Source organism: Magallana gigas, chromosome 7 (assembly GCF_963853765.1).
Source record: "Magallana gigas chromosome 7, xbMagGiga1.1, whole genome shotgun sequence".
In the NCBI taxonomy this organism is placed as follows: domain Eukaryota; kingdom Metazoa; phylum Mollusca; class Bivalvia; order Ostreida; family Ostreidae; genus Magallana; species Magallana gigas.
The window spans coordinates 46,766,937-46,792,731 of record NC_088859.1 but is presented as its reverse complement, the minus strand read 5'-3'; the positions used below and the strand labels follow the sequence as shown (position 1 = coordinate 46,792,731).

General features: G+C 32.9%; 3 protein-coding genes across 8 annotated transcripts; 1 reads left to right on the top strand and 2 right to left on the bottom strand.

The window, feature by feature from the left end:
• Positions 1–1,303: 1,303 nt before the first annotated feature.
• LOC105320981 (ubiquitin carboxyl-terminal hydrolase 43) lies at positions 1,304–11,896 on the bottom strand. The gene is made up of 11 exons (XM_011419136.4): positions 10,981–11,896; positions 10,361–10,687; positions 9,080–9,285; positions 8,800–8,917; positions 8,472–8,581; positions 8,177–8,254; positions 7,918–8,044; positions 7,350–7,472; positions 7,067–7,241; positions 5,768–6,976; positions 1,304–4,920 (listed from the first exon to the last, which is right to left on the bottom strand). Exons 1-11 carry the CDS (start codon positions 11,803–11,805, stop codon positions 4,499–4,501), a joined length of 3,720 nt encoding a protein of 1,239 aa, XP_011417438.3. The 5' UTR covers positions 11,806–11,896; the 3' UTR covers positions 1,304–4,498.
• On the top strand, positions 11,894–15,274 carry LOC105328756 (methylated-DNA--protein-cysteine methyltransferase). 3 transcript variants are annotated; one of them, XM_066065375.1, is made up of 4 exons: positions 11,894–12,027; positions 12,513–12,664; positions 13,099–13,253; positions 14,668–15,274. In XM_066065375.1, exons 2-4 carry the CDS (start codon positions 12,513–12,515, stop codon positions 14,928–14,930), a joined length of 570 nt encoding a protein of 189 aa, XP_065921447.1. In that variant the 5' UTR covers positions 11,894–12,027; the 3' UTR covers positions 14,931–15,274. The 3 variants fall into 3 exon arrangements, with proteins under 3 accessions (XP_065921447.1, XP_065921445.1, XP_065921446.1); XM_066065373.1 differs by having other exon boundaries at positions 13,084–13,253; XM_066065374.1 differs by having other exon boundaries at positions 11,972–11,995; positions 13,084–13,253.
• Positions 15,275–17,247: 1,973 nt separating this feature from the next.
• Positions 17,248–25,114, bottom strand: LOC105320999 (serine/threonine-protein phosphatase alpha-2 isoform). Of its 4 annotated transcripts, none has more exons than XM_011419180.4 (11): positions 25,094–25,114; positions 24,262–24,377; positions 23,686–23,891; positions 21,679–21,786; positions 21,367–21,455; positions 21,040–21,110; positions 20,275–20,352; positions 19,972–20,085; positions 19,429–19,467; positions 18,324–18,428; positions 17,248–17,888 (listed from the first exon to the last, which is right to left on the bottom strand). In XM_011419180.4, the coding sequence occupies exons 2-11, from the start codon at positions 24,331–24,333 to the stop codon at positions 17,844–17,846; spliced, it is 927 nt and encodes a 308-aa protein (XP_011417482.1). In that variant the 5' UTR covers positions 24,334–24,377; positions 25,094–25,114; the 3' UTR covers positions 17,248–17,843. The 4 variants fall into 4 exon arrangements, with proteins under 4 accessions (XP_011417482.1, XP_011417459.1, XP_011417473.1 ...); XM_011419157.4 differs by lacking the exon at positions 25,094–25,114 and adding an exon at positions 24,864–25,015; XM_011419171.4 differs by lacking the exon at positions 25,094–25,114 and adding an exon at positions 24,834–24,956.
• Between the last annotated feature and the right edge of the window lie 681 nt (positions 25,115–25,795).

Here is a 25,795-nt window from a genome sequence, read left to right as displayed (position 1 = left end):
TGTATTATATGATATATTGTATTATTTTGATATGGTTTTATGTCATATGATATACATGTACAATAAGTTGGTCAGGACAGCATTTTTTCCAACATTCAAACCTGCCCTATACTACTCAAAAAACTTACACCTGGTCCAGCATCAAGATATTCAAGATCAAGTACTGAGGCTTTGTCCTTTATATTACCAATATGCATCAATAGTTATATTAAACTGTGCAAGTCTGATTGAGTATGAACAGAGTTTACTTCATTATGTAACCATGCAGCTCTAAGTCCCCTACACAATTCGAGTAATCTCCCAAAATCTATAAGCATCTAGATAATCAAGATCACTGATCTCCATATCTTATCCGCTCTGGGGTTCATTTATATTACACATAGTTAATTAAATCAACCATAGACTAGACAGGAATTATGCGTTTTTGGTTGGTTTTTTTTTACAGTGATTTGACCTTGCACGAATGATTTTGGGTCGATCAGTGTAATAACACATCACCCTCAGGTTATAGGCAATCTATATGTGAAGTACTAGAAACCAGGGAACTTACAATACAATACAATATAAGAAAGTTATAAACCTGACACACTTTTTGCACTTCAATTCCTCTGGTGATCAAGGATCCTTGAACAAATGATATATTGATCAATTGAGACTAATACCAATTAATAAGACCATTTTTTTCCAAAACAAAGATCAAGAGCAGTTATGATTGATTGAAAAAGTGATATGTGATGAAATGCATGCAATATCGGTTTTAAAATCGTTTATCATTTTACTCTTTATCATTCTCTCTCCTTGCCCATTCCTTGTTGAACACAATAGATCCTCTTGTGTCCGACATTTATATACTGAAATAAAGGTCAGGACAATTAGCAGACTACAAGCAAGATCCAAATTCTTGATACTTTTGTTCCTGGAATTTAAACACTGAAGGTCAAGAAAATTAATTCTAAACAAAAATTTAAGAAAGCCGTTAAATCTTTCTTGTCTACTAATGCAAAAGATATACTATATGAATGCTTGTCAAAATCCATTTTTAACTTACGTATTGTTATTACTTTTAAAGGGGCATGGTCACGATTTTGGTCAAATTCTATTTTTCTGTTTTTATTATTTACAATGCTTTAGAAATGCATTTCTAATGATCAAATAAAATTTGAGAGTCAGTCATAGAGTTATAAGCAAGATACAGGGTTAAAAATTCTTTGTCTTGTAAACACTGCCCGTGCCCTGAATAAAATGAAATGAAAAAACAAATAACCTAATATTATTACATCACCGAGAGAGAAAAAAACCCATGTAAATTTCATTATTTCTATTTAATATTTCCTTGTCATACATTTACATGTGTTCTGGTATGTACATCACTAAAGTTTGACAAAGTGAATTCAACAAAATGTGGAATGAGTCATCAATAAGAGATATCAACCAACAGAACAAATAACAATATTGGAATGTCTACCTATATAAAACTGAAGATACAGCGTTGTATATGTCAGGCCACTTTTAAAGAATTTTAAATTGTATGTCTCCCCAAACTTGGTGTTCAAGCTTTGGGTTGGTAGACAGGGAGACTCATTCTTATTTATATTATTTATTCTTCAAAAATACATGAACAACTTGAAACCATGCATTCCTTAAATGAACCTAGATCTTCAAATCTACCCAGTATTCAAATGAAAAAAAAGAAAAGAGAATTCTCAGAAGGTAAATAAAAATATTTGGAGTTGGCTACATTTCCTCAATTGGTCAGAAGAGGGCACACAAACAATGTTTTAAAAGTGGCTCCAGTGGTTAAACCAAACAATTTTCAGAGGAAAGATGGAATGACTTAAATTAATTGTTAGTGGTAAAAATCTTTAGATACAAATTGATGCCCGCTTAATAAAGTTTATCTGACTGGCAGAAATAAAACATCTTATAAAACACTGAGATATTGGTAAACACTACAACATGACCTACATGTAGATCTGAGCCTATTCCTATTTCATGTTTAACTATGGTACAAGGGAGCTAACAAATATTCCAATATGGCACCGTCATTTATATAAAATTGTCTTTCCTACCCATATTCCTCGTAATAACAATGTCAACCATACTTGTATTAGTTGAGATAATTAAATAAGAAAGTTATAAACAAGAGAGTGAAATGAACCCTTGATTACAGGTTGATATCCTTGATATGTTTACTTATATCTTAACCATGTTCTCATTCCATCCCCTTCATAAAGGGAAGACAATTATGAGTAATTGTTTTATGTACATTTAGTATGTTAAATTTTCAAAACTTTAAATTTGCAAATGAATTTACAGTTGGAATTTTTGGTGGAAAAAATTTAACGTCTGCATATATACCACTTAAATATAACATTATTAAATAATCCGATATCATAGCGAAAATAAAATGATAATACAATGGACTGTGTAAGCTACGGCCTAAAGATAAAGTCTCCCTGATTTTTAATATGTTTTTGAAGTGCCAGTTATTCTACAGCTTCTTACAATATATGCTTAAATAGATAAAAAGTTTTGAAATAATGCTTAATTATTGCAGAGAGATTGCAATGTCATGCACATGGAATGTGCTCTGGAAAAAGAATACTCCAATACAATTACACAATTCTTTTAAAACATACATGTAAACTACAATAATTGATGCATTGTGGAATCTTGATCATTTTCAATCAGATAATTCTTCTTCTAATATACATGTATATCTTAAAATAGCCAAAATTTAATGTAAAAAATATTTTAAAACCCAGAAAATATCAAGGACACAACCTTTTAAATGTGGAATGATATAAGGATCATAGTAATCAATGCACCAATCTGACATCTAAAAATGTGAACAAAAACTGAGTGAAAATAAGAAAATGCAGCAAGTGTATCTACTCTACAAGTAATGATAATGCCATTTATGATTCATAAACTGTCCTATACAAGAACGACATAAATTTGTATAGAAATATCACAACAACATCACAACTTTATGTGTAATAATGATTTATATGTTTATACAATGGAATGTTTTAGATGCAAGCTATCTCCAACTGATTTAGCAATCTAGAACCCTTAATATAAATTACGAGATAACTCAAAAAGTAACAAAGCACTTAAATATTGCACAATAAACAGTGAAAGTTTCAACCCATTGGATTAACTCTTTACCAACCCTGCACTTTCTGCTCTAAACATAATAATACATGTACATGTATAACAGTTGGTTGAAAGATCTGAGCATCCTATAGCAAGCCAACTGAACATAGATTACTAAAGAAATGCACAAACAAACCTTCTGTGCACTATCCCATCAAAAATATTTAGTATTTGGTTTCTGGAATTCACCAAAACTGTTTGTCGCCAGTTCTATTGCTACAAATCTGACACAATAACAGTACATTTAGTTACCGTACCTAAACATGGATGAAATGAAAATGATATCAGTCTTTGATTTTGCTGCAAAGCATATTATAAACATCTTGTACAATTTATCATCGTTGTATAATATACCACCAAAAACAATTAACAAGTCCTAACTTGTGTATAATCTGTTCAAATGCTGTACCACATTCTCACAACATCAGGAATCCAAAATACATAAAATAAAAATGTCACTAACCATATAATATATATGTTATTATAATTATATAATTAATAACAAACAAAAACAAAACAATACAAACCCAGAACAAATCTTTAAGTAGTATACAACCTTGCACTTGGAGGCTGAACATTTTTAAATCACAAAAGGTGCAATAGCTGTATTTACATTACTTTAAAAACAAAAAAAAACTGGTCTACTTACTTCATCCTTTAGATGAGAATCAAAACTGTTCCGTTACACAAACTGATACAAACACCTAAACTTGTGTAGTAGATAACTGCAAGAATTTTGTACCTTAATCCAACTACGAATCGCATTATATGGTAGGTAGTTCATAAGGTAAAATCAATGCATTTTTAAAATTGCACATCTGTTGACCACTTATTTACTTTTAAAACATGATACAAGATAGCTATGTTTATAAGCTCCATTTCAATTTCATAATCTAAATCAATTAGATTATTTATCTAAAGTACAAACATTTTTCTGAGATTACCGGTACTAGTAATATCCTGGTAATTATTCTTTTACTTAACATTCAAATCTAATAAACACTGAGTAAAAATAATGCACTAATTAAGATGATGCTGAATTGTCTCAATATCTATAAAAACAATACTGTTTAAGTCATTAAACTTCCATTTACAATGAAGATTAATACAAGTTATGATAAAAGTTACGAAAAAATGAAATCAATCTTTATGACAATGTTATTAATAAGATGAAATTTCACAGTGCTATTAAATTCAAGTTACTTATATGTTTTTAATCAAATCTAGTAAAGACAAAATCTGATAATATGACAAAAAACAAAACTGTAAAATAGCTAACAAAATTAAAATACTAAAACAGTTCTGTACTCGATTGTTTTTAAAAAACATGTTCATTTGTTTACACTGACGACTCTTTCAGACAGGGCGAGTAGAGTTTCTCCTTTTTAAGGTTATCCTGCTCCTCTCTGTTGGGGGTTTTCCGGTAATGTTTGTGGGGCTGATAACGGGGGAAACCCTCCACGAAAGAGATGGAGTCTGTATGCTGGACACCGTCGTATACTGGTCTCCTAGAGCCGGCCTGGTGGAGGTGGGGTGAGCTGGGGATGGAGTCCGTTATCTCCACGATCTGTCTGGGTGGTACTCCAATATTCTCCTGCTTGTTGCGGTGGATGGGAGCAATGGCATTCTGGATGAGGCTGCTGTCTGTCAATGATCTCACAACTAGTGAATCACTGAGCTCGCCCTCATGGACCCTCTGGTTTACCCGAGCAATGGTGGCAAATTTATTGTTTGTTGTAATGCTATTTCTTGAATCAACACCTTTAAGAAAATAATAAAATTACATGTACATGCAATGTTATTCACTACTAATACTAGCATATATTGTCGCTGGTACTGCAGTAAAAGGCCAAATTTTTATGCTACCCAAATAATCAAATTTAGTGACTTACTGAAAAGGGGAATAACTTAATTTTCTACAGAAGATCACTTTTATTTGGGATACATGTACATAGTATTATATTTTTTGTGAAAACAAAAATATATAAATTCATGAGTTACTGGTCAAAAATTTTACCTTTACAAAATGTTTAAATTCATTTGAAAAAAACAACAACTTATTCTTTTATTCTTGCAAGTTGAGACTCTTACAAAATTATCAATATTTTTATAACTATAGTATTTAAGACTCTTACTAGTATGCAATGCTTAATGTTCCTCACTACACCTTGAAATAGTGTTTCAAATCAGCAAAAAATTACTTGATTATGATAGAAAGCATGATGGATAAGAAGTATATATGTCAAATGGACGAAAAAATGTTCAATTTTAGATAAAAAATGATATTTTCAAAAATTTCATTCAGTAAACATGAACAAAAAACCCAGGTGGATTCGAACTCATGACCTGCGGTTCACAAGCCTGATACTTTAACCACTGAGCTATGACAATATACATCTGAATCGTTTGATACAAACAGTTTAACAAAACATTTAAATCGCCATCTTGTGACGTAGTGTCTTAAAAAGTATAAGTCTCGGTGTAGTGAAGTACCTTAATAAAAGCAATTTGACAAAAACAATGAGTTATTTCCCTTTCATTTTAAAAAAAAAGCCCCAAATTAATAATTGCATTGTCATGATGATAACAATAAAAAGGTCATTCTTACCTTGGCTTTTTAGGTCATTTATTGAGTTTTGTTCCAGCTCATGGTATCTTATTTGGCTTTTGCTTCGTTTGAATTGTGGCTTTTTAGCAGCTTCTTTTGCAACATATCCACTCCGTGCTGGATTAGACAGTTGCCTGTTGTAATCAATTGGTGAAAGGGGTTCATCTTTATTTGGCCACACACTGCCATGATGTGGAGAAAAATTGTCATTTGTTGACACAATTCTTGATGGAATGGAAGGAGGGAATGACCTTGGCCCTAATGGCACATCCACGTCATCTTGATGGTCACTTACATGTCTATTCTGAGAAGCTGAGATTCTTCTCTCCTCTGGGTCTTGTTTACCAGTGGAGCTTCCATTGCTATGAGAAATATTCCTCTGTTTAGCCTGATTTTCAAGATGAGCATGATTTTCAACATGTGTCTTGAAAGGTTCATATGTTGTCTGACCAGTTTTGTGATTCTGTCTGACAATGAAGACTTCTTTGTCTGGCAACTTAACAGTCAGTCCACTACTAACAGCATGCTTCCTCTCATTGTTTTCTGCTGGCTGGGGCTGTTTTACTGGGGATGATTGCTCCCTTCTTTTTTCTGTGTATTTGTTATGATCATATGGTTTCTTATTGTTTATGTCACTCTTTGCTGTAAAAACGGCCTCCCTTTGCACATCTGCTTTTTTCTGTGTGGTCTTCAGTTGACTTGGCCTCACTAGTACATCACTAGCCTCATCATTTCTCCACGCTTTATCAGGTAAATAATCTGTCGTTTCTAAATCTGAGTTTGTTTTGATGTGTTTGACATCGTTTCTACAAATGCTAGGTTCTGAGTCGGATCTTTGGAGAGTGCCATCTTGAGTTTTAGCAGGGGAGGTGTGAACACGATTTGGTGGGGTATGGACTTTGATCAGAGGAGAATGCTCAGGAGAGTTTAGATGGGGAGGAATATCTTGGTCAATGATGTTTTCTGTTGGCTGTGAATTATTGGAGTTTCTGTTTAGATTTTTAGTTACACTTTTGAATGCATTGGGATACAGTTTGTAGATCCAGTGATAGCCGGTCTCTAGGTCCTCTCGTACACTATTCATCACACCCTTCCTCTGGTAAAATAACAAGTAAGCAGAGGAGGTTTTCACTTCAGCTTCAGCCATTGGCTTGACCTTGGAGTCATCAAACTCATACCATTTACCATCCACTGGATTCTTGCAAAAAGCTTCAAAGGAAAAAGATTACATTTACAACAATTCAAACCTCCCTTCCATTCTTTTATTGTTTAAATTGATACAATGATATTATTATTCACCTGTATAATGGCCGCCCTGCATGTTGCCATAATGATTTAGGACACCGCTGAGCTCATAAACCATTTCTGTTCCATCTCCATCATTGTAATGTCGCCTCACAACATGCGGTGACATGTCGAGGTCTCTGACAGGGAAGTCCACCAGGGTACTCAGCTTGGTTCTGCGTAGGCCAACCTTAATTCAAAACAAATCAGATATCAATCCAATTCAATACACATCCGTACACAAAGTACTGAATCATTTAAATTGTTGGAAGCAGTCGAGGATACACAGGGCAATTACCTGTCTGAAGCGTTTGAGATGGATGACCAATACATCGGGTAGCGACCACAGCCCAATAGTCTTTGTGGCTCCCTTCTGCTGCTTGTGACAGTGTGGACACTCCCACGCATCATCACCACTCAGCTGAAGAATAACATTCCATGAAAGTAACATGCATGAAAGAAATCCTAACCAATGGGAAGATTACTGTAAACTTGTTCTATTTCAATTTTAACCAGTAAAAGTTGTAGTTGCTTCTTATCCCAGTAATTCACCCTTACTATGTATAATAAAGTATAAAATTTACAATTACAATCATAGAAATATTATACATGTACATGTACTTATTGTATAACTCATGATTTGAAATTACAAAAATTTCAGGTACTGTAGTTTCATGTTTAAGATGGCATAAAAGTTTTATTTGAATACCTAAGTTTTTGTTATTGAAAAGTCTGTTTTCATAAACAATACTTAAAATTTTGTCTGAGCTCGTAATCCTTATGTCTGGGACTGAAATACCTCTATACATTTTTTATTTCATGTTTACAGTGTATATAATCAAAATGTAATCCGACATGAGCTCTACCTTTTCATCCCGGGTAAACAGCTGGAGGCATTCCTCTAGGGAGACTTTTAATGGCTGCTGCTGGGTCGCGCGAACTTTCTTCACACTCGGATCTTCATGAATCACATCATTGTCCTTGATAATTACTCTTTCGAAAAAAATATTGATAAATTGTTGACAAATTTTAGTCATTATAAACCAAAATTTTGACCTAATGTGCAAAACATTTAACTATAAAATGCCCTTATTAAGCCTTGATAAATAGACAAACCAGATGTACCTTTCTTTAACAGCCGGTTCCCATTCTGCAACAAGTTCTAAATGTTGAGGGCCATATTCAGCTCCATATGTAAGAGCACTGAAAAAAAAATATATAGGTGTGTTTCAAACAATCTAAAAAGGTAATTAATTATTTTTTGTTGTTTCTAAGAGGAAACATTAAAAAAAATTATCTGGTATCTATCACGGTAACTGTAAAGCAACTTACACAAATCTTTCTCATTTTAAAAATTATACTATCAAATAACCGACTTGGCCTTTTATTTGTAAACTAAACAATTGATATTTTAACTCACCTTTCAACTGCTTGTGTAAAAAGAGGCATGATTTCTTGGTCATCTTGTAAGTAGTATCTTTTTCCAGAAAACTCATCCACAAGACGCAAGCGAAACAACACATCCAACTTCTGTGATACACCAAAAGAAAACTCATAAAAATTTGGAAATCGTTCCTTGATGTCATTTAACTTATGGTATAAAGGCAATTATTAAGTTTTTCTCCCACCATCATATTAATTGGATGAATCATTTTATTTCTTCAATAGCACAAATTGCATGAAAACACAAGTGAATTTTCTACAAAGTGTTGGAACAAAAATCAATTTCAAACAATTATAATCATCACCTGTGCCAAGAGTCCTTCCCGTACACATTCTCCAATTGCATGAAGAATTTTCCTTTGCAGACTCCTGTAGTCTATGTCTCTAGGTACACACAGAATTACAGGAGCACAAAACCGTGCACTACAAAATCAGTTCATCAAAATAATAAAATCTGTACAACAATATCTATACAAATCAAATCTGCACAAAGAAACAATTCTTTTTCAAGGTTCCGCATTTCACTATATGACTATAAAGTTAAAACTGATAATGCAATTATTTAATTCCAGTAAATGACATTACTATCTGGTAGGGGATGACCTCCTTTCTGTGTTGACAACAATCAACTGTGTGTAGGAAGACTCAAATTCCTCGGAGCTGCTGTCCTGACTTGGTGGGGGCAAGGTTTCGATGGCATACACAGGCTCACTCTCTGATATATCTGTAAGGGGCTGGTCATCACAATATCGACTCTTGAAACCATCTTCAAATATCTGACACAGCACAATCTGAAACCAAAATCAAACTGAATCAATAAATGAAAACAATACATTGTAGTGCTTATAAAAATAATAGCAATGAAATTACATAAGGCCAAAAAAAAAAATATGTGTGTTTCCGGTTTCCCGACCGACCCTATTTTTTATGCGCCGACCCTAACACTTTTTATTCCAAATCCAGATTACCAACCGTATTTGGTCTTACAAATCAGAGTCCAAAAATCGCTTGTATCTATTCAATAGAAAACACCACTTACCAAAGCGTTTTAAAGATTTCTAAGTGCAGATTGACAGTATGGATGAAAGTTATCCTTGGTTATTTTAGCTTAATTATCAATGCAATAAATAGTTTCATAGGGCAGTGATGTGTTAAAAATTAATATAATTAAAAGATGTACAAGAAAAAAGTAGAGGCAAAGTTTTTTTTTTTATATTTCTGGGGATGGAGACTGCAGACATTGTAAGTCTTTGAATAGGCCCAACAATCATTCTTATATTATAAATATGATTTTAAAATGCTGCAGTTCAATTGCAAATGAAATTTTTAAAATTAGTCTTAAACCATTGATTATGTATTCATTTTTTTTTTTGAATTATTGAAAAGATTTAATTCTAAGGCTCTCGTCTAATCAACCAGAATTTCCTCTGTTTCTGAATTCAACACTTACAGTTACGATATTAATGTTTACTGTTATGTCAGTTGACCAGGAAAATAGAACTAACAACCAATTTATGATATATTTGTGGTAATGAGTATTATACTCTGTTAATTTATAGTGGCTGTCATATTTATATTTTCTATTTACATGAAAATAAAATCTTCGTATACTTTCTAAATAAACCTTAGATTTAAGAAAGCTTTAATTCTGTAACAGTTGTCTCTATCCACGATTGCTCCTCCTGTAAAATACATTTTCTTATTGTATAGAAAAATCATATGCTAGGAAAGGGGAAAACTTAAAAGCTCATTTAAAAAAAAAAAAAAAAAAAGCCGACCTACCTACCCTATTTTAAAATTTGATGAAATAGGAAACACACATATTTTTTTTTTTTGCCTAATGACTGTATTTGATGTTAAACTTACCCTTGATGGAGAAATTTTCATTGAGGAAGCTATCGAGTCCCTTAATTCCCTGATAGTGTCATGCACATTTAACGTTAATCCAATTTTAATCTGCATCGGTTCAATGTCTCTGGCAACATAGATCACATATACTGGCCTCGAGGTACGAACAGGCAATGGCAAGGAAAGACATAGATAGGATTCGAATGTATTGCTAAGCTTCTGACATTTTGGACACTGCAGTGAGGATCTGTAGAGGGCCTGGAACAGATTGTACAGCATACACCCACTGTTCTGCTGCATCACCTCTTTGGCTGCAGTCTCATCAGAGATTTCTGATGTGCTAAGCTGCAATCAAAACAAAAGTGAACATCACAATATTTATTACCATTATCACAAAAGCAAATTCTTGGTGTTTATTCCAAATAGACGTTCTACCTTCATAATAACTACAGAAGACTACTACAGAGACTACAGCTCTATATTGCAGGACAAAGAGATGTGTTAATTGGTAGATATTTCAAACAATAACATATTTTATCAAACCATATTATTAATTCCTCCAAAAAAATATATACTGCAGCTATCATGAAACAGTGAACTGTACAATGGACACAATTTTAAACGATGCATATACCTACCCTTTTTGTCTTCTCTTTTTTCTTGTAGCTAGTAAAAATGTCCTCATTTAGTCGGTCTAGAAGCCAAAGAAAAAATTCCTGAGAGTCATGTTGTTCTGTTCCCTTGTACTGACTGTTGTTCTTCCCTACAATGCTTTTGAAACCACTTGATACATCTCCAATACCACTTAAGCTATTATGCCACAGACATTCTAATAATTTCCCTAGCTGTTCTGCAACATCACTCTTTTGAATGGCAAACTTTTTAGAAAATGGTTTACTTTTCATGTCATCCTTGTATTGCTTTGTTATAAAGTACCTGGAAAACCAATCAGTGTTACTTAGACACTGTATCACAGCATTCATAAAACAAGTGTTTCCAAGATTTGGGATACCAACAGTTCCAGGCACAACGCTCCACACACTATTAGTAGGGCGGTTCAGAAGGGAGCGAGATGTTGAATCACTTGTCTGTTTCCCATTTGATGTCCCACTCCTCCGCGGCATTGAAGGTGTCCATCCTCCTTTTGGACCACCGCTCTCCACAGTGGTTTTTTCAGCACTTGAAGAATTTTTAATGCGACTCATAAGATTGATTACAGATTTAAAGCTTGGTCGCGACCTCTTTTTACGTTTTGGTAGTGAATTTGATTTCAATGGAGCATCAGCTATAACCTCTACAGGACTAATCGGTTTGACGTTTGGCGATAAATATAAACTTCGACTCACTTCCCGATGATGCTCTGAGAGTGCTAACGGTTGTTTACTGTCTTTCGTATCGTCTTCGTCAACTAAACTACTTACAGATAATGCCTTTTGTCGTTCAGAAGTTAAATTCAAGTCCATTATTACCAAATTTTCACTAATATGACAGATATAGGCTGAAAATATCCTTCTGTTTTTCTTTTTCGTTTGACAATCGCCATTTTTTAAAATTTGGTATAATTGTACAAAGATTGTTTCGGAGAGTAGCAATGAAATTAACGAATAATCAACGTATGACTTAACCACTAAAAACCGCGCCAAATTCATTCAGGTGAACATACAGTGTACTTTCTATTTGCAAAGGTATTTTGCCCTTCAGTCTTTTATGTAATGACATGACTATAGAAAACCTGAATTGAATATTATATCACAGGCACCTGGCCCTGGGGCCATAAAACTTAGACGAGCTTACTTTTGATCTAAGTCTCACTTTTACAAAAGGAACATGTAGTGGAAAAGTGAGACTTATATCAAAAGTAAGCTCGTCTAAGTTTTATGGCCCCAGGGCCTGAATTTTTATCAATCAGTCGCTTAATAAGTAATATATCGAAAAATTCTACCCCTACTATATATAAATTCAGGTGCCTGTGATTATATCAGTGGTTGAAGTGAACTTTGGAAAAAGAACGACTTATGGATATATTAATTAAATATGAAGTTCAAATACGAAAATTTAATATATATATATATATATATAAAACCCTTGCTTTCACCTGTTCACATACTGGTAAAAGTAACAAGTGTATTACCGAGTCTTATTGTGCTAAGGATAGAGATGTGTTTTTCAGATGAAGGGGAAACTAGTCTGTCAGTCAGGTCCAACAAACACGTATGTTGTAAGCACACCCATAGGGGACATGGAAATCATAAGCTGCCCAAGGGGACTCCACTCTCTGCAACAGATGGCACCCAATGACAAGGACTTCATACCATCACCAGGGTAAATGTTGTCATATTTTAATTATAGAAATCTATATCATGCTAAAAATCTTTTGTTTATTTGATATATCAGCTAGTATTCATCTTCCCCGTGGATTTTCCTACATTTGATTCTTTTTTGTTGTGATGCAGTAAATAAATACAATGGACCTCAAAACTTAGGGTTCCGCTTACATGATGTGGATATCTTCAAAACAAAGTGTGATAGAAGATAAACAGTTGTCTTAGTTTCATTAAAGCCAACTTGAAGGTGAACTGGAATTTCATCAAGACTGTGCATGTGCATTAGTCTCTACCATAAATTGCCAAGATTAAGCTGATAGTTACATGCAATTTAGTAGTACCCGGTAATCAGTATTGACATTCATATTAGAGATCAGGCATCACTGCACCTGTATATAAATTGTACGAAAGTGTTAGATTGTTATTTTCCAGAACAATGGTAACTGTAAAGTCTCAGATGTATCAAGACAATGGCTATACATACAAGCCTGCTGTCCTTTGTGTGCAGTGGCTTCAACACTATTTTGCTGCTGACAAATCAAACTTGAATTCTACTCCACCTGTGTGTTCCTCTGTTTATCAGACAGGTAAGAATGCTGTCACCACTTTGTAAATACAAACACACTTCCAAAACCAAAGTCTTGTGAATCGATTGGCCATCACCTAATTTGAAGAAATATGTTTGAATTTATTCAGCAACCACTGGTTGCAGTGACTGAAAAAAGTAACCCAATGAACTGATGTTATGAAAAGCAGTGATGAAGGATAGCATTGTCCAGTTATTCCTATGTTCAAAGCCTTGATATGGGTCGTACATTGCATTTTTTTGCCATGACATTAGTCTTAATTAACTGCAAATATAGGCACAAATTTGTTGAAAATGAATTGTTAAAGGAAAAATGTAAAAAGAAATTCAGGATAAACAAAATACTTATGAATGATATCTGTCTTGAAATTATATACTGGTAAGAGAGACCTAGGCTGGGATGAAAATGCAAGTTTCTTCCTCTTTCCATATTTTCTTACCCTTGCCAAAAATACCGTAAGATTTGTATCTTGTAATACCGGTACGCAGATATTATCAGTGATAAGCAACATTTTCAGCTCACTTGAGGTGAAAGCTGAAATGAGCTATTCTGATCACATTTTGTCTGTCGTCTGCCTGTCTGTAAACTTTTCACATTTTCAACATTTTCTCAAGAACCACTATGCCAATTTCAACCAAACTTTGCACAAATCATTCTTAGACTATTAAGTGGATTCAAAGCTGTGAAAATTAAGGACCACGCCCTTTTACAAGGGGAGATAATTAGGAATTATTGACAATTTTTGAGAAATTTTCAAAAATCTTATAAAGAACCATAAGGTCAGGAAAGCTGAAACTTGTGTGATTTTTTTTTTCATAGGAATATATACAGTAAATATCTTTAAATCTTTTTCTTAAAAAAACATTTGCCTAGAAAACTTCAGTAAAAGCAACTTCAGATAGTGGAGATTTAAATTTGTTCAATTAAAATATTTAGGAGTAGGGTGGGGCCACATTGGGGATCCAGTTGTACAAAGGAAAACATATTCACAAAAACTGAAACGTTATTATTTATGCTTTTACTAATATGCAAGCATTTTTACATATGGCCGATTCTTTAAAATTGTTTAAACTTCGGCCCCTGGACATTTATTGGGCCTCACAAGGGGTTCAGAGTTTGATGTAGGTTTATATCCTGTATATAAACAATTGTGTAGGGTCTTTTGGATAACTGCAATGCTGAATGTGATATGACTATAAAATCATCCTGTTAGAAAAGGGACTTGATTATAAACATAGGAATATTCAGGGGGAACCAGATTTTTTTTATACAGGATATACAAGTATTATATATATCACATTGTCCAGATATTTTGTATTATGACTCCATTAAGGTGCTCTATCATGCGATTCATGCCTATTGTTGCTCAGGTGAGCGATGTGGCTCATGGGCCTCTTGTTCTTTTTGTTATCAGGAACATTTACAGAGGCAGTCTGTAAGACACTACAAAATAAAGTAACATTTGGTCAGTTGATTTCCTATGGTTCCCTGGCCAGTATGTGCGGTAATGCTCGGGCTTGTCGTGCTGTTGGAATGGCTATGAGGAACAACCAGATCTCTCTAATCATGCCTTGTCACAGAGTAACACAGAGTGGAGGGAAAGTGGGCAATTACAGCGGAGGCCAGAAAAACAAAATCAAGGAATGGTTACTGAAACATGAGGGGGCAGAAATATGAGAAATCGGTACAGTACCCTGCCTGATACATGTACATATAACACAAGATATTCATTTAATTTGGATACAAGGTGTATCAATTGTAACATTTGGACTGATATTTAGATACTTGTCATATTCTAGTTGTCCATCATAACCAGTCAGTTATCCCTTTGAACATGCAGTATCATTTAACTTTTTCAGTTTACAGAAACTGATTACACTAGTTGTTGGTAAATGTATAATGCACAGCCTAATATAGAATACTATGTAGATTGCAATTAACTCATGTATTTGTGAATGATTAATTATTGGATATTATTAAAGCTTGTTACTTTTTATTTCTTAAATAAATATATAAAATTCCATAGGAATCTCTGTTTTTCTTGCTTTAGGTCAAGATTTACATGTAGTAAATGAAAGATTCTGACAGGTTTATGAAATTCATGATAAAAATTATTTCATAGATGCTTTATAACAATAGCTTTGTTTGATATGGTGTACCGGGGCTTAAATGTTCTATAAATCATTTTGAATGAAACATGAAGTAGTAAATCTTGGGGTTTTGTTCATTTTGACTAATTAAATAACTTACATGTACCTTATATTTAGAGTGCCTACAATCTTTCCAAAAACAGCATTAAACTCTTGACCTCTTTATAATGATGTAAAATAGGTATTAGGATGACTTTTCCAATGATCTAATATACAATGTCTAGATATTATTTTATTTTCTACACAATTCCTTTACATTAATCTAATTAAAATTAGACCTTTCATCTCGCTCTCTGTTATGTATGGTTACCACTCGTGAATCATACATAACAGAGAACGAGATGAAAGTCTAATTTTAATTAGATTGATTCCTTTATAACTGTAATGTAAGGGGGAAATGTTCAAATCAATTTTGAAGTCTTTAATATTGGTTCTAGCACCAAAAAACAGTATGAAATCATTACTAGATCTTGACAAGCTTTTGGGCAGGTCAAAAGATTGCATGACCAGTACATGCATTTTGATTAAACAAGGCTCAATTGTTTAAAATGAGCCAGTTGAATGACCCCTGTAAATGAATTTTAAAAAAGGTACCCCTTTTCAAAATTAATCTTTATTTCCCCCGTTATCTTTATTCATTAGTAATGAAAAAATTGGTAATCAAATTTTATGATATAATTTTGGTCATACAGAGAGACCACTGTAAATAAAAAACCCATAGTGTATTTTGTAAGGGGGGTGTATGTTGTCAAACAATCAGAATGAATGTTACCTTGACCTTTATTAAATAATTTAGAATCTTGGATGTTGCAGTTTTCTGTCAAGGGCTTTGAACCTTTGAACCAAGTATAAAAGCCTCTCATGTCTCCTCAAAACAATGCGCCTATAGTGATCAGTCTGCAGTCCATACATCCAATGTCACTTGTCCGTAGCATATTTTCCTTTGGCCCAATCTAGCTCATACTTCACCCCCCCCCCCGAGCCTTTTGTTAAAGGGTGTGCAGTGACCTTGAACCAAGTTTTTAGGTCTATGGTCAAGGTCATTCTCTCCCCTTAATCCAATCTGGCTCATACTCCCCGGAGTGCATTGAGTCAAAGGGTTTGCGATGACCTTAAACCAAGTTTCCAAGTCTAGGTCGTATCAGACCATTTCAAAAATTCATTGTCAAGACCATAATATATTTTCTCCCCCTGAGCTGTCTGGATCATACATCCCAGAAAGACTGCTTTTGGGAAAAGGCATTTGCAACTTCTTGGGGCTTTCCAGCAGAGCTTGTAAAACCACTTCAAATGTTTTTGAAGTGGTTTTGAGTATCAGACATTAGAATTTTATACAAAATGGAGTCGTTTCCTATTAATATAAGTATCAACTACACAGTCTTGTATTTCTTTTCTGTGGAATTTTATAGGGTATATCATTGAATTTAATGAAGTTAAGTTCACATCATCTTTGTACAAGAATTCTATAGAGAGATTATTCAACCTTGACCTTTGATCTAGAGCACTGCACACCCTCTACCCATATGCACTAAATCAATTAAGTTGGAGCCCAACAGGCCAAAAGGGAGATAACATATAATCTGTACAAGGATTTCAAACAGAGATGTTCTATAATCTTGACAAGATCTAGCAAATGGGTTCAAGGTCATTGCATACCATCGACCCAAGAGCTCCATCTGATCCCAACTTAAGTCAAAATGAAAGAAAATCAGACATCTCAAAAAACATCCACAGAATGGGACCATAATTTGCATTGTACTTTCTCAATCCTAATATTACCTGACACTGTTGGGTCACTGTGATAATTTGAAGTTCAAGATAGATTTTATTTTAAAAATTCCAAAATCATTCAACACGTTTTATTCAAACTTTGGAATACACTAGATATCATTACAGAAAAAAACCTGGAACTATTTTAACTTGGACAATACATGCAAGTTAAATGTTTAAGTTGCTTTGAATTTAGCACATGTACTAGTAAGCAATAAACGCAAGACCTTGGAATATTAAAATTATGACATATAGACACATTGGAAACAACTTTCAACAATAAAAACACCCTGAAAAGAGTAAAGCATCTTAAAATGAACTAATATTTTCTTTTGGCAAAACATTTGGAAAATCCTTTAAGTCATGTTTTGATTAGCATTTAGTAGATATCACAACAAGAATAATCTTATATCCTAAATATAATACAAGTAAATGTGTTGAAATAATACATTCATCATTACGACTAGTTTTAATGTTTAAAAATCTTATTTGTGTGTATAATATTTACATGTATATACATGTACATATAAAATCTCAATGTAAAGCAGTAAATTTCAAAACAACTGCGATTAATAAATAACATTTCACATCACCCCAGATTTTTTAACAAAGACAAATAAATCAGTGAGATTGCACACTAACAGTCAATATTATGGCTTTGAGATCCAAGTTATTTCTTTCCTTTTGTTACTGCCACACTCTTCTCAATCTTTGGCTAGATGAAAGAACAAAAAGAAGTGTTACCAAGCTAAGAACATGATAGGTTCTGATGGACAAGTCATTCAGAGCTTTCCTAATGACTCGTCTCAACCCTTCAGGACATCCTAAGCTGTCATGTTTACTACTGTAAAATATCTGTAACCTTGTCATGTTATAAATAGACCAGCAAGAAGGGATGGTAATAAATATTTAGCTTCATGTACATTTTTTTTGCTATTTCAAATGTCTTTAAAGAAAATATCACCAGATTTTAATACACTAAAAATTTTCCAGTTAGTAATTCAAGACATTAAAACAAAGTCAACTTTTAATAAAACATTTTGAAAATAAATTAGGAATAATTAGTGCATAAAAATTTCATTATCCTGGTAGGTTTTTAAAATGGTGTTTCTGAATAAAGTGAACACAGATGAACAATTGACTACTATACCTCAAGTATTTTGAAGGAGCAAGTTAGGTCATCAGTTACTCTCATTACAGCTCCAGCATTGTCAAATTCACCACAATAATTCGGAGCACTGAACAAAGTCAGCAGCTGTAACAAATATTAAAACATGCAATTACAGTTGAACTTCGATATTTCGAACACTGATATCTCAATACAATGGATATGTCAAAGTTAATTGTAGGTCCCAACCACATAATTATAAAGTATTTTACCCTCAATATCTCGAATACTCTGATATCTTGAAGTTTTTAAACAGTCCCATCTAGTTCAAGATAAGTTTGACTGTATTGTAAATCTGAATATTGTACATGTATAAGATATATACCCCTGTTGATGTTTAATTTACAAGGAAAATCTAATACATATTTTGCAAAATACAATAAGTCCATTAATTACACTGCTAAGGTACCTCACTACACCTACACATACCGGTATGCTTCTTAAGACACTACGTCACAAGATGGCGATTTAAATGTTTTGTGAAACTGTTTATATTGTTCAATTGTGTTGTATATCGTCGTAGCTCAGTGGATAAATTATTGTGCTTCTGAACCGCAAATCATGAGTTCGAATCCGCCTGGAGCTTTTGTTCATGTTAATTGAATTAAATTTTTGAAAATGTAATTTTTCATCCAAAATTGCACATTTTTTTGCCTATAAGACTTAAATTCTTTTTATCCATTATGATATTCATCACAATCAAGAAATTTTCTGCTGATTTGAGAAAATATTTCACAGTGTAGTGAGCAACCTCGATAACAGTTCATAAGTTAATTTTTGCAATTCCTTCCATGTTTCATGCATTATGATATCTTTGTGACGTGGTCATGAGGGGGAGTTTCAAACTTGAAAGATATCCTATATCAGGACACTTGCACAGCAATATCAGTGTTTTTAAGTCCCTGGCCCTGGAGTCTTGAATTATAAAAATTTGGTAGGGAAGGTGTAATTCTCACATAATCATAGATAAAACATTAAACAAACTCTACAGATCTAATTTTTACTAAATTAAAACACATTACTGGTACTTTTTTTATGACTGTTTTTATCGTTGTATTTGAAAATGTCTGTAAATTGTAACACTTACTCTTCTTTTCTGAAAGAATTGATACCCATCTTCTACAACCTAAAATGTAAATATATTACTGTGGTTTCATTAATATTCAAGGGTATCAATTTTCGTGGATAAAATGAAAATCACAGTTTCAAGGATATGTAAATTCGTGGCCAATGACCCTTTCAAAACAAAATGTTAATAGAAATTGCGTTTCAATGAACATTTAATTTCATGGATCAACTCAACAACGAAATCAATGGAAATTGGTATTCAACGAATATAGATGAAACCACAGTACATGATTGTATTTAAATGTGCAATTACATTGAGTTTCAAAGTTTGTTGTACTAACATTCAAAATCATTTCCTGAATATAAAGATGAATACACAGATTCATTTTCATACCTTTTTTCATAGAACATACATATTACAGCTAGTATAAGAACATTATGTTAATAAGCAACAATTACTATTATGACCAGACATAATTTCTTTAATTTATACATAAAATTTTATTCATTTAATAGGTAAACTAAGTGTAATTCATACTTAAAATGCGTGTACAACCAGTACCTGGTGAGCTCTAACAACAAGACTGAAATTGTGCTTCTTCAAAAACTCCTTAACTATATCTCCACCAAAGGTAAAAGACACACCTCTGTCATTTTCTCCCCAACCAGTGATGTCCTACAATATTTCACAATGGAATCTGGCATTATGGTTGTGATTGTGTGATAACACTATCCTTTAAATGCTCATCCAGTATAAAAACATATCAAATATTTTAACAGTATATTTAATAATGAATCAGTACATGCAGATTACACACAGTTTACCTGCCTTTATAGTAAATTTTATAGTCTCACAAGTACATACCTCATCTGGGTCTGACCAAAGTAAATCACAAATGAGACCATGGTCTGGTACATCCAATGGCCTTTCAAGCTCAGATATCTGGAAAAAATAAATCTAATAGAGTATCTTCTCATAAACTTCTACAATTCAAAGGTCAGTTGTGTGAGAGTCAGGCACTTAAAATATGTAAACATTAATCATTTTAATACAATTTCTGCAAATTTCATACACACACACATAAAAAACATAAAGTTTTCAAAACTCATATTTCATTCTTCATTTTATTTGATAATTGTGGTGAAAATTCATCACACTGCTGTAAATATATACCGGGTGTATATGGCATTTTTTATTTGTGCAAGTTATTTTTGCAATTACGAAAGGTTTATATGGTACACAATTTTTAAGTTATTGGGGTTTTTTTTTGAGATTGTGAAAAGATCATAAATCATAAAAAAATTAATCATTGGAAAATTACCAGAAAGAAGGTGAATATATTTATCATCAAAACATTTAATTTGAAATTAATATGATTGACATATTAAAACAGAAAACAAGAATACTTTTTTTTCTTAAATATAACATTCAATTCACTTTGCAAACATCATGCAACCTCAATCCTGAGTATAATTAATTTAGTTTTGTTTTACAGCAACTCAACCACTCTCAAGCATATTGCTACATCCCAAGAGTCCAACCTACCGGTAGTTTGGAGGAGGTGATCATTGTGAATTCATAAGAAGATGATCTTCAAAGCTTAACACAAAAGTGAGGGACATTGTTTACCTGTTTTAAGTCTGTTAAATCAGGTGATAATCCACCATGCATACAAAATATGGTATCTTCAACAAGTGCAGCTGAAAGAATTAGAATGGTGAATATGTTTCTCATGACAATGTACAATATTGCTTTATCAAAATTTCTTTGGTGTAACCAATTTTGGTGCATCTATATACACACACTCTGCCAACTTGATTTACACCATCCATAGCAAAAAGTGCAGCAAATTGCAGAATCCATGTCTGCTTAATTGATTAACAAGATCACAGCACTATTTTTGTTTGAGGTCGTAATTACACATGCACAAAGAAGTGTGATGGAAATATCACATACCCACTGGTAGACAGTTGAAGCAATCAGTGAATGTTTTCCAGAGCTTTATGTTGTATCTTCTCTTGCATTCATCGTAAAATCCATAAATTCTTCAAATATTAAACATTTTACAGTTTTTTAAAACAGACTTGATTCTTAAAACCCTCTAAAAAGAAGAAAAAAATCTTTTCACCTTCACATCTTGGAAACTAAAACCTTCAAATTTAATTTTTATTTAGAAATAATGATGCTTTATTACCAAAATTTCAGATCTATGTAATCAGCCACTGAATGCCATGTTTATTATCATCATCATCATTTAATATTTTGTACCTGTTAATGGAGGCACACTCGTGATTTCCTCTTAACAAAAAGAAATTGTTTGGAAACTTGATTTTGTAAGCCAGCATCAGACATATGGTTTCTAGGGACCTTTTTCCTCTGAAATGAAAGTCGATATTTAGCAGAAAATTTTCCTTGGAATATTTATTATATTATTAGTAAAAATACTGAAAACCAACTTTTATATTCACTTGTGAGAAAATTTTGCGAGGTTCGCATGAGCCTCATTATTGCAAATATTTCTCACGGTGGACCAGTATTTGCCTTTATAGTTGTAATAAAAAAAACAGATGTGGATAAGGCTTGGTTGCAAAAATTAGTCGCCGTGAACCAGTAAATCTCAGGTAAATCGTGAAATAAAGTTGTCGCGAATAATAGTTGGTTTACAGATTTGGTTGGAGATTTCAGATGGTTATATTACGGTACTTATATATCATAGGACATATACATTTCATGATGATATTGGGTCAATCAAATTCAATAAAAAAAATTATTATAGATGGAAAGTTTAAAACTTCACAGGAATATTAAACTGGTTGGTCACATTATTAAATCTGGTGAAGCCCAAACTTCTTTGAAGATTTAATCACATACCCAACCAACTTCATATCACAGTAAAGTTTATCATTACCGGTATATAAATTTTGCGTTAATATGTAGGGATGGGACGATCCACCGATGCACCGGTGCATCGCGGTATTTATTTTGACGATATTTGGATCGATACATTTACCATTAATACAACAATACCTTACCGAACTTTTTTTATTTTTCAAAAATATCCGAGCTTCATATATCGGCTATTTTTAGTCCGCGCGCCTAATATGAAAGTACAAAGATGGCGGAAAACCTCGTAAAGTTGTCAAAACTGTTACGAAGCTAAATATGGAGTGTGGAAAACTTTTGGAGTACTTGTTTATGAAAAACTAGTGTACACGAGACTAAAGTAATTTGTAAATTGTGCAACGCTCATTATGAATATAACAAAATAACTTTGGACATGCGGTAATACATCGGCAGGTAGAATAAATTTTAAACTTTTATTCATGTTTTCATTTAATTGCAATGTATCGTGATATGTATCGTATCGCATCTCATGTATCGTGATATGTACCGAATCGGCTCAGTACAGTATCGTCCCAGCCCTATTAATATGTATTTGAGATGCTTCAAATAAATATAACTTTTATAACCATGCAGCAGTTACTTCAAAGTTTTTCCAGCATCCACTGCCACTCAGTTAATTGTAAAGTTGCTTTAAGTTGAATATATGTTAACTACATTGAACATGTACAGGTTTAGTAATTCAAGTGGAATATTTTCACCATCTTAGACATATATTCAATGCATGAGAGTGTTTATACAAGAAAAGCATCTCAGAGACCCATGCAGTCAACATATCAGGGCTATAAATTTAGAAATGACTCTGACAGATTTGTAATTTAAAGTACCATTAATATATATATATATAATGTATACATTTTTTTTCAATTTTAAAGACATCTCTCTGTTTGTTTGTGAAACAAATAACTATTGCATTATTTTTGTGTAATACACATGTTACATTTTTATTTCCTCCTAGATTTACAACTGCACATTAATATTGATTATATAAGGACCGTTGCCCCTATAATATCTTCAACAAGAGGTATTTCAAATTGGTATGTTGATCAAGGACAGAAATATTCCATATCATAATGCAAATTTATATATATTTTATTGGATGCTTTTAAAATGACATTGATTTGCTTATCTGTGTATTGATTTCAAATTAAGTAAATTTTGTTTTCATTAGATTGCTTTAACATTTCACTGCTTTTCTGGTAACTGATGTATTATTCAGACACATTTAATCTTAAAATGTTTATTGAAAATCAATGATTTAGGAATAATGTTAAAGCATACATTTGTGCCGTTTTAAAATGCACACAAATTGAGAGTTCCTGGACAATTCCTTAGTTGTTGTATCGCTAGCACTACAAATGATAAATGACTTACCGATCTACGTAGTCACCCAAAAACAGGTAGTTTGACTCTGGAGGAAATCCACAGTTATCAAAATGTCTCATTAAGTCTTCATACTGTCCATGAATATCTCCACATATAGTCACAGGGGCTGTGATCTCGATTAGCATGGGTTGCTCCAAAAATATTTCTCGGGAGAGCTGACATAATTGCCTTATTTGTGTTTCGGGTAATTGAACCTAGAGAAAAAAGTAATGGCCAGTAAATGTTATTTTTGAAATGAACATACTCATTTGGAATAATTTACATAAATCTAATCTTCACTTTCACAGTACCTCTGCCTATAAGTCAGAGAGCATCAGAAACCCATTGAATTATATAATTATATGCTTACTGACTGTGGCCCAACTAGCTAAATCTAAAAAACAACTGCATATTTTTATTGCATTTTCTTTGTCTTTATACCCATAGAGTGTTAACCTTTAGTATAAAATTTATGAATATCAAAATTTTAGGCAACATATTTGTGGAAAATAATAACTTGGAACACATTATTTATAGCTATGACTTTACAATCCAATTAACAGTATAACAAATTGTTCAACAAACCTGCTTTGAAGATGAATCTTTGGCTGTAAGCAGTTGCTCTATTATGGAGTCTACATCAAGGTCTTTAGTCATGGTAAAAGTCTATTTCTTTCTCAAGCATGAAAAATATTCACATCCTTCCAAGAAAATATAGAACATTTTATAATATGCTAACTTTTTTATTTGATGAAATGTTTACCTTCTCTACTTCTACATTATACTTGTTAAACATTCAGTAAAGCAGGTTCCAAACACACTTCAAAGAGATTCATTCATTAGGCCTATCAGATTGACTTTTCCTTGACTTTATACTTACCATATTTTTTTTTCTAAATTTGCCAAAACACTGATATTTTCCACAACAATTTAATCAACTCGAGATAATATACATGAAGATATATATACCAAATGTCATTCTGTTATGAATAATACACACGTTATAAACACAAGCATTGACCATCGTCGCCAACCGATCAATAATTTATTCTACAGTTTACTTGAGGCTGATACTTCAATTTCCCCGATATCTGATGTTCTGTATACGTACAGATTATAATAGTAAGCTTACATAAACCACGTCCTCTGAAACTCACAGCAGAAATCTTATTTGACAAACCAATCACCTCAAGCGAGACCTTGATTTTGATACGACATCCATAGTTCAGCATATTGATGGTGCAGACTTCGTTTAGATCATGTGATCATAACCAAGGCAACGAAAAAGCGTCTCGTGGAATTTAGCGCCAATTCGTCGATTTACATCGGTGTTTACAAGATTAAAATTTTGACACTTTTGACTAAATTTAAAAAAGATCTTACAAACAAGTTGTGTAATTAACAAACATGTACTTACATTTTACATTTCCAACACCCAGTAATTTAGTCAACATGGAAAAATTTCTGTACGAAATGATTCATTTGCTCCATATCAAAGCCGCCGTTAAATGTTGCGTTTATTTATTAAAACCAAATATTTGACCTGAGAAAGTAAACACTAAAAATACAATAAAGAAAAGTACACATGGAAATGAACGGCGATGAATGGTTGCATACAAAGCCATTACCGGGTAGCAAAATATGTGAAAAGGTGACCGTTACAAGTTTAGTCAACAATGCGATTACATTGACCAAGCATGTAAAAATCTAAGTCTATGAAATCGTTCTACAAAGAACTAAAAGCAATTGACGACCGTGAACGAAAAGGCTACTATAACATGCTGTACACTGTCTAACGATCCCAGAAAATACTCTTATATAACTATTATCTATGTCAGCCAACCCGGAAAAAATACTTCCAACTCATTTGCATTACGGTATTTTCTTCATTGTATAGCGCTGCATATTGCATGATACAACCCCCAACTAAGGTCTTCTGTACCAGGTGCTTGATTATTACAACTAAGCATTACAAAAAATAACGGAGACTACCAATCTTTCTACAAGAGTTTGTACGGGATAAGATCTCTTGCTATTCTTAAATTCATTGAATAAGGTCAATAAGTGCAAATAGTTCGCATAAGATACTAGTAGATGGCGAGAAAATTAATTAGGAGCC

Bases quoted from the DNA above. Each gene is read 5' to 3' on its own strand.
- LOC105320981 (XM_011419136.4), bottom strand. From the start codon at position 11,805: ATGGACTTGAATTTAACTTCTGAACGACAAAAGGCATTATCTGTAAGT. The intron at 7,473-7,917 runs GTAGAGCTCATG...GTTATTCTTCAG, and splicing joins TGTTTACCCGGGATGAAAAG to CTGAGTGGTGATGATGCGTG. The intron at 7,242-7,349 runs GTAATTGCCCTG...TTTTGAATTAAG, and splicing joins ATCTCAAACGCTTCAGACAG to GTTGGCCTACGCAGAACCAA.
- LOC105328756 (XM_066065373.1), top strand. From the start codon at position 12,513: ATGAAGGGGAAACTAGTCTGTCAGTCAGGTCCAACAAACACGTATGTT. The intron at 12,665-13,083 runs GTAAATGTTGTC...CGAAAGTGTTAG, and splicing joins GACTTCATACCATCACCAGG to ATTGTTATTTTCCAGAACAA. The intron at 13,254-14,667 runs GTAAGAATGCTG...TTTTGTTATCAG, and splicing joins TTCCTCTGTTTATCAGACAG to GAACATTTACAGAGGCAGTC.
- LOC105320999 (XM_011419180.4), bottom strand. From the start codon at position 24,333: ATGACTAAAGACCTTGATGTAGACTCCATAATAGAGCAACTGCTTACA. The intron at 21,787-23,685 runs GTAAGTCATTTA...CTTTCATTTCAG, and splicing joins TTGGGTGACTACGTAGATCG to AGGAAAAAGGTCCCTAGAAA. The intron at 19,468-19,971 runs GTACTGGTTGTA...TTTACATTTTAG, and splicing joins TTGTTGTTAGAGCTCACCAG to GTTGTAGAAGATGGGTATCA.